The 8,722-nt window shown below is 34.8% G+C and overlaps 1 protein-coding gene across 1 annotated transcript in view; it reads left to right on the forward strand.

The window, feature by feature from the left end:
• Positions 1-8,482, forward strand: part of LOC149084873 (sodium-dependent dopamine transporter-like) — a 94,684-nt gene extending 86,202 nt beyond the window's left edge. Inside the window, exons 11-15 of the mRNA XM_089232608.1 lie at positions 1,109-1,208; positions 2,651-2,751; positions 5,854-6,021; positions 6,762-6,830; positions 6,992-8,482. Coding sequence (XP_089088734.1) covers positions 1,109-1,208; positions 2,651-2,751; positions 5,854-6,021; positions 6,762-6,830; positions 6,992-7,015 — 462 coding nt within the window. The 3' untranslated portion in view covers positions 7,016-8,482. The remainder of the gene's footprint in view (positions 1-1,108; positions 1,209-2,650; positions 2,752-5,853; positions 6,022-6,761; positions 6,831-6,991) is intronic.
• The last annotated feature ends 240 nt before the right edge of the window (positions 8,483-8,722 follow it).

The raw sequence follows: 8,722 nt of genomic DNA on the forward strand, positions 1-8,722 counted from the left end.
ATTTTCTTTCATTAACTGCCTTAGCTACGGTTCACGTGCATTTATTTGCCGATCTGAAACCAAAAATTACCCGAAATTACAAGAAGTCTCTTGGTAGTAGCAAGTATGCGGATTTTACACCTGAAAAATTAGAATAAATATCAAATGCTGTAAGATCAGGAAAAATATCTCAGAAAGACGCATCAGCTCACTTTAAAATAAGCAGGTCTACTGCAAAAAAGAGATTGAAGAATGGTTTATTAAACCGACCTGGAAATCCCATCGTTTTTACTAGTGAAGCAGAAGTGCGATATAAAAAAGAAAATTAGTCTACCAAACTAATGAAAAGGAGGTTGTTTTCAGTTACAATGTAAAATACCTTTTTATTTATTATCATTATATTATTTACTGTAATTATTTATTATATTATTACTAAATATACAAAAATTATCCTTAGTAGGACTAGTTAGAAAAATATAAAGGGGCGCTTAAAAATATTACATTCAACATCACAGAATTTATTATGTATTTTTAAATTTAATATCAAATTACACACATAAGCATTTTTACAACCAAAATTTCTCTAGGAGTTTTATTTCCAGACTCTAGGTCCATTATCTATTTAAATTGTTTATTTCATGGGAATGTAGATAGTAACGCAATATCCAAGTAACGCAAACCCGGGGGTTACTTGAACCCAAATTTCATTAATTTATTATATATACATAAAATTAAAATTTTGGTTTCAAAAAACTTAGAATCTTAGAAAAATATCACAAAAGTAGTAAAACTTTGGTTATCAGCATAATTAATGTTTCTAAGGCGGCTATTCTTTGGTACGAAATTTATATAAATATTAACCTTTTTTGGGTCCAACTAATCCTAGTTAACGTGTATATATTACGGGTAAATAGAGCTACATTTATTTGCGTTTTATATGTTTTGTAGCAAATCAAGTGTACACTGCATTTATTATTTTTCATAATGTAAAAAAATTGAGAACTTCAGTCTAATGTATACACATACAAATGGCTTCATAGACTTTGGCCAAGAGACTTAGTAATTCGAGAAGTAGCCGGAGACTTAGGACTTCGACCGTTTCATATGTAATGCCTTTTTTTCTTTTCAGGGAGGAGGATACATGATGTATTGGTTTGATACGTACTCCGCTGGAATATCGTTGCTTTGTGCTGCTCTTTTCGAAGCTATTGGAGTCGCATGGATTTACGGTATATTACTCTCCTTGGATTTTTATATTAAATCGTCAAGATCGTTTTTGTAATAGAAATCTTGGAAACTCCTAACGAAGAGTTCGACTGTTTATGTAGAAACTGACTGGAAGTAACTAGAAGGTTTCTATTCAGTTTTTTGATAATCAATCGGACACTACTGTAGTAAGGTTACCACGTGCTGTCCATGTCCGTACCGTGCTTTCACAAAATGAATAAAACATCCGTGTTTTTTTTGCAAATTAAATACTTATCGATTTTTAAATTATTAAAAAAATCAATGTGTATGGCAAGGTAATTATGAAATAGAGTATACCAGAAATAAAAACGAGGACATGTTGTGATATAAGTTTTACCTAAGCTTGCCGTACGCCCCCTTTTTGATCCGAAATTAGTGACTTTCGCTGGCACGACATTGCTTTGATCGTGACAGATGATGGGTAATTTAATTATAGAGCTCCAGGAATTACTCTTTAGAGGCGACTTAATTAATTAACACGTAAAGTTATTGCTGGCTGCCAATTGACAATGATTGGCCGGATGTTCTGCTTTCGTCTTGCAGAAATATAAAGATGAATATTTAGAAAACCTAATACAAGACCGAATCAATTTTCTAATCGATATTCAAAGATTATGATCTTAAAGAAAATTTTGATTGCAATCAATTAGAACGAATGATAGAGAAAAACTCTTCAAAGATTTATAGCTAATTGCTCGAGGCATTTATTACAAGCACAAATTAAGTTACACGAATATAAAATAAAATTAAATGTAATAAAACTAGGGAGAAAGCGGAAGAACTGCAATTATGTAAACTAAAAGCGACCGCAGTGTTTCATTTTAAAATTTTCAATTAATGTTTCCGCTTTTCACGTATCATTAATAATAAAACGATTATCGAAAACGCAGATCTGTTCGTGACACATTCGAAAAGCAATCAACTAAGTATGTAAGTAGTGATGAAGAAAAGAGTAGAATTAATAAAATGCACCTTTTCTATCGTCGTAAGGTAAAATTTCGAGGAAAATCTTAAACGGCATCTCCAGGACGATGACCACACTGTGTGAGGATGTATCAATAATTTGATAACATCTGTTCCTGAAAGCCACCTTCTCCTTATTTAGTTCAAAATACTTTACTTCCAGGAACTTTTCTAACAGCGTTATCTTTTGTATAAGACGATAAAAGTTTTGTTTCGGATCAATATGTCGTTCTTGGGAGAAAGTGAGAGTCTCTATCAGCGTTTTCTGACGAGAGCGGCTTTTCAAAATTCCATAAGCATGTTCTGGAGATGCTGCATGTGTATTTAGTTTTAATTGTTATCTTCTCTTGGAAATAATTGTGGAACCAAAGCTATGATTTCGTGCAGTATTAACAACAATACAAATGGTAATGATGGTGTGAATACCCATGCATTTTCTTTTTTCTCTTTACATTTCCAGGACTTGATAGATTTTGCGATAACATCCACGAAATGATGGGATTCACTCCCGGTCTGTTTTGGAGACTATGCTGGAAAATTATCAGCCCTTTCTTCTTAGTTGTAAGTAAATAGAGAGAGAAATATTTCTGTTATACACTCATTGTTCGAAATATATCACGCACCAAGGAGTCGTAGCTTTGCTGCAAAGCTCGGAACGGAGTTACATCTCGTGAAGATATAGAAATAATTAGAGGTTAGACGTGATTAGATGGACGAGATTGAAACCAAAAGACGTGGAAGTGTTTCTTCTGTTGCCTTATTAAAAGGTTTCAGAGCCTACCAGTCTGTAGTTTATCTGTTAAGCATGTTATGAAATAACGAGATCAAAGAGAATTCACCCATTACCATAGTTTGAAGAGTTGCATTATATTAGAAAGCGAGATGCTGGGTTCTCATATTTTCAGGCATATAGATTGTCTGCTGGGAGGTCTTGGGACCATTAGATGAGCGAGAGTACAAAACATCAGTAGAGAAGATAGCGAGGAGGGAAATGTCCCTGCCAAGTTGCTACACTTGTCTAAGAAAGTTTTTAACAACTGGCTGTTGCAAAGATATATTTTGGAAAGAGAGAAAATTCAACTGTCCCTGCGGGGAATCGAACCCACGTCCTTTCACTTTCCGGGTGAACGCACTAGACTACAGAGGCACCGAATCTCTCAATCTTTCCTTGGAGCTCGTGTACACTGAAAGGGGCCGTACATGGACGGACCAGACTCAGGCCAAGCTTACAACTGCTAACGCTGCCACCAGATGGAGACTTATGCAAAGTCGCTTATATTTGCATAAGTCGCCATCCCATGCACCCTGTTTATATATACCCAGCTTTACAAATACAAGGCCAAAGCCTAAGATGCCCGTTACAAAAATGGATGTCATATATTTCAAAAATACAGTAACCCAATTAAAAATGAAATTACAAACAATATATATACATGAAAAAATATTATACAATGCCCATAAAATGTATTTATGGTTGTCTTATTCTAAGGGCGGATAGCTTCTCGATTTACCTCAACATGTTTATTGTATTTCTTTTTAAACGTGTCAATTGTGTTAGAATTTATTACCTCCGGGGGTAAGGTATTCCATTTATTAACAACCCTATTAGAGAAAAATTCCCTGCGACACCATAACCTCGCATTGTCCCTTATCAATAGATACTGGTGTCCCTTTGTAAAAGCAGTTGATTGACGGCGAATTAATAAATCATGGTCCATCCTATCCATACCGGTGAAAATTTTGAAAACTTTGATCATATCTCCCCGACATCTGCATTCTTCTAATGCAAACATTCAAAAATTGAAGTCTCTCAAGCCCCGTATGCCAACAAGGACACGTGTTCGTCTTTTCTGCACCCCTTCAACCAAGTCTATGTCCCTCTGTAGGTATGGTCTCCAAAACCTTACTGCATACTCCAGTCCAGGACGAACTAAGCTTCAAAAAAGCGGAAGAATGACTTTCGGAGAACGCGAAGAGACTTTTTAGAATATGAAATCAAGCACTCTATTCGCTTTTTCGACCACCGCTGAACAATGTTCACAAAACCTAAGTGTTCACAAAACCTAAGCCGCTCCTCAATGAAAATTCCCAAATCAGTGACCCCAGTTGCATCCGCGATAGTGGTGCCATTCAACTCGTAAGTGAAACGTGGGTTGTTCGAACCAAAATTAGCGACCATGCACTTGTCAACGCTAAACGTCATGCTTCAATCATTTGCCCATGCTGCAATCCTGTTTAAGTTGGTCTCTGGAGCAACTCCCTATCGCTTTGATTCCCGATTACCCCCATTAGCTTCCCGTCATCTGCGAATTTGCTAGCAATTCCATCGATACCCTGATCGAATTTACCGATAAAAAGTAGTAAAGGTATGGGGCCAAGGACATTTCCTTGTGGAACTCCACTTTTGACGCCTGTCCAACAAAAGACTTCCCCGTTCACCATAACTCGTTGTGACCTATCTCTTAACCAGATTCTATCCAATTCAGCAAGTTGCCCCCAATCCTAATCTCGTGTAAACGTTTCAAGATTTTACCATGTTGGACCCGATCGAATGCCTTCTGGAAATCAAGGTAAACAACATCCACATATTTTTGTCCTTACCAAACGCCTTCGTCACATGATCATAGAAGCAAAGGAGGTTAGTCACACATGATTTCCCCTTCCTGTGTGAACACATGGTGATCATACAACAATACATTATTCTCGTCTATCCACTTCACCAATTGCCTTTTGTGTGTGTGATAATAATTTCCGAAATTTTCGAGAGGGACCTCGTCAAACTCACTGAACGATAATTGGACACAGCTTCTCTACTACCCTTCTTAAATATCGGAACAATATTTTCCAATCTCTTGGGACGATACCCTCAGCAACACTACTCCTGTATATCAGTGCGACTGGCCCCAACAATTCATTAGCACATTCCCTGAGGACCCTGGGATAGATATCATCTGGTCCTGGTGCTTTGTTTGCACATACATAAACTTAATATATGTGTGATATTTACAATCACATATATTAAGTTTCAGACGATTAAAACAACTCATTTTCGGTGCGTGTTTTCTTTTTCATTTTCACAATGGCTTAAGTGTCTACGGAATACCCTGTATATGGCTTTGTGTTTCTTTCTCTGCACCAAAGAATAAATTGTTAGCAAGATAAAGCTCGGCCATAACACGGCGTTGCTCTCCGAATGCTAAGGCTTTGTACTTAGAGCACTTCCTTGAACAGTGATCTTCTTGTTGCGATCCTCTTAGAGAATTGGCGAACTAAATCAAAAATTGAAGAGATTGTGGCCTGTAATCTCCCATGGCACTGGCCTCGATTTTTATGAATCAGCGCCACGTTTTCTGACGCTCATATCCAGGCCAGAGGAAGGTCAGTTCACTTTATGAAAAACTCCAATATACTGTATATAAATCACCCATTCCTTCTGAAATTCTACACATATTGAGCGTGATTTGCATGAAAACCTTTAAATTTTTATCTCAATCAGGAGGTGCTTCTTGGAATGTCGATTGGTTCTTTGAATGTCGATTGGTTCTTTCAAACACATAATTACAATTTTAAAAAAAAAATTTAACTTCAAAAATTCTATAAAAAAAAGTATCATGGAATTGTTATCGTTACATTTATAAGTTTTAAATTTTTTGTTTTTTTTAGGCAGTCATTGTATCAGCTATCATCAATAATACGTCTCTTCAATACCAAGACTATGTATACCCATCATGGGCTGTTGGTTTAGGGTGGGGGTTTGCATTGTCCTCTGTGGCAATGGTACCCATCGTTGCTTGTATCAAACTTTGCAAAGCCCCAGGAACATGCTCGGAGGTAAGAAATCGATGTATTCAGTGTGAGATTACTTTTTATAAGGAATTATTTTGGCTGCCTCATAGGTTTCTTTGTTCTATTCATTACATTTCGGCACATTAAACAAGACAGTAGCGTTTTTTCAAAGAACTACAATGAGTTAAAATGAAAAGAATAGACTGATTTTATGCCAAAAAATTTATGATTTATACATTCCTACGGATTTATGGAAGCATTGAAAATGCCTAATGTAAAGTGATTTTTGAATTAAAATCGACACCTAACGATGCAAATGAATATAGCTTTCTAGAAAATCATGAAATTATTATGTAAGGACACATTACATAATATGATCATTGTGTTTTTTATTGAAAAATCTATTTTTGTGTAAATACCGATTATGTAAAATTTTGGTAAAAAAAAAAGCTTATTATTTATTCTACCATGAATTAATTCTTATTATTTATTGGATTTTTTTCATATCCTTTATATCAGTGTTTCTCAACCTTTCTGAGCCCAAGGACCAATAAATTGTCTGAAACAGTTCGACGGATCACTGATTTACAGTTATGGGGGGGGGGGGCTGATTTCTTTTTAAAACTGTGTGGATGTACTAATGTTAGTGTCATTTGACTAAATGCTTTTCATTTAATTGGAATTGAATTTTCAGGTCTTTATGTGGACCATAGGTTGAGAAACGCTAATTTATAAGTTTGATTTCAATCAGTTGTTGTTAATAACGTTGTTGCTTCGTTCAACAGAAACTCGCTTACACCATCACTCCCGAAGAAGAAAGGGAAGAGGAGCCTGGAAAATCCAAGAGATTCCACGTAAGGAAACCTCAATATAATTGGCAATGCTAAGATATTTTGAATTCAACCCGAATATTTTTTCATGTCATTCAACTTTTCAATGCATTCGGTCGTTTAGATATAATGATGTCGTAACTTAGCCATCCTTTTTGATTTGCTTATTATCTGATTCTTTCTAGTGGAAGCACTGGGTTTATGTGTGAGATATTGAAAGATTTTCCTTAAGTCACTGGAACTCAGAAGAAGCTACAGTGCTGCGCAAAAGTTATGTTTATTATTATGTATCAAAGTGCTGTGTTAAAGCATTTAAAACAAAGGATGAATGGGCATTTGAAGATTATAAAATACATAATGATAAAACCAAGTCCAGGTAAAGCTGATAATTATAAAGAAAAACAGTGCAGGCCATCATCATGAAACTCAAATACCAAGATTTCACAGCAAGGCTTATGCGAATGATGATGGTTTATTTCTAAATGTTGCTGAATATTTGACTCTTGCCAAAAGTACTTTGAATGTAAACTGCGCATGTGTGTAAAATAGTAAAAAATATATTCTTATTTGGTGATAAATTATTTTCTAAGCTAGCGGTTTCAATATTAGGCTTATTTTTAGTTTATGTTTGACCCTGTTTTGATGAATAAGTAATGATTAAAATCTCGAATAAGTATTTCAGTTATGGACAATAAATAAGCAAAGGATATGGGGTATGGGGGAGGAGCTAAAGCAGCGCACAGGGGGATATAATATATTATAGAAGATTATAGAGAGTAACGATATTTAAATTTCAAAAGAGCAGTTATAAATCGATGAGTACTATAAGACTTCATAGTTTTCACTGATCCATAGGAGGAAAATTTGATAACAATAAAGAAATCAGTGAAAGTTCTACAAAACAACTCTCAAAAAGATCAATTTATCTAAAAAAAATGAAAGGTAAGATCTCTCATCATATAAAGGGATCGATAAGCCGATAACTGATCATAATCAGCTATCTTTTCGCAGCTTAATATTTGAAATCGCTCTCGCTACTGTGGCTGCTTGTCACGTACAACCAAAAGTAAAAAAAAAAAAAAACAGTGAGGCGTGAATTTTTCTTCAACAAAACACTAGCTTGATTATTACTATATTCTTTGAAATTATGTGTATATAAATGAAGTGAAGACGTGTGTGAACCTATATATATGCCGAAGAGAAAACAATGTTAATACACCGTAGTATAAAAGCAAGGAAAAATTATTTACATTATTACTATTGTTGTTGGTAAACTAAAACGTAAAGCCAAGATGAGAGATTGGATGTAGGGTGGTGATCATTTGACTGCATTTGATAACACATAACGCTTGTATAAGAAGATACGTTTTTTACAGCTTGTATGAGCTTGCAAGCAACTGAATAGAAAATATGTAAAAAAGAAATGTTTTGATGTTATTAGTTTAGAACTTTTGTAACGCACATTATTAATGTATTGCCATTGTTGTAAAAATATTACATAAAACTGTGTATGAGCATTTTGTTATTCTACAATATGAGTGAACGGTATATGGGCCATGTATAGTCGAGTTTTTTTTTAGTTTCCGAAAGCTCTGTTTGGTGTCTTTCAAGGGAAGGACAATTTGATTCTTATTCTTATGCTTCAAGATAGTGTATTATTTTGTCTAACTTAAATCAAAAAAGAAAAAGATCAATATATGTATATGTAAACTGAAGAAATATATATTATGCGTACGGAACGCAATCTGTTATCATCAAATTTTGCTTGGGTAAAACTTGTGTAAGTTGGTGTGATAAATAATCTATAACCGTAGGCTTTTTCAACTATTTTATGCTTCAACACTCTTATACACTTATAGATATTCTTGAGAGTTTATCCCTGGAAATGTTTCGGAAAAAGACATTTTTAATAAACA

The sequence above is a fragment of the Pholcus phalangioides genome, unplaced genomic scaffold (assembly GCF_987345545.1).
Source record: "Pholcus phalangioides strain wild (caught in Gottingen) unplaced genomic scaffold, Ppha-v1.0 ptg000007l_1, whole genome shotgun sequence".
Taxonomy (NCBI): domain Eukaryota; kingdom Metazoa; phylum Arthropoda; class Arachnida; order Araneae; family Pholcidae; genus Pholcus; species Pholcus phalangioides.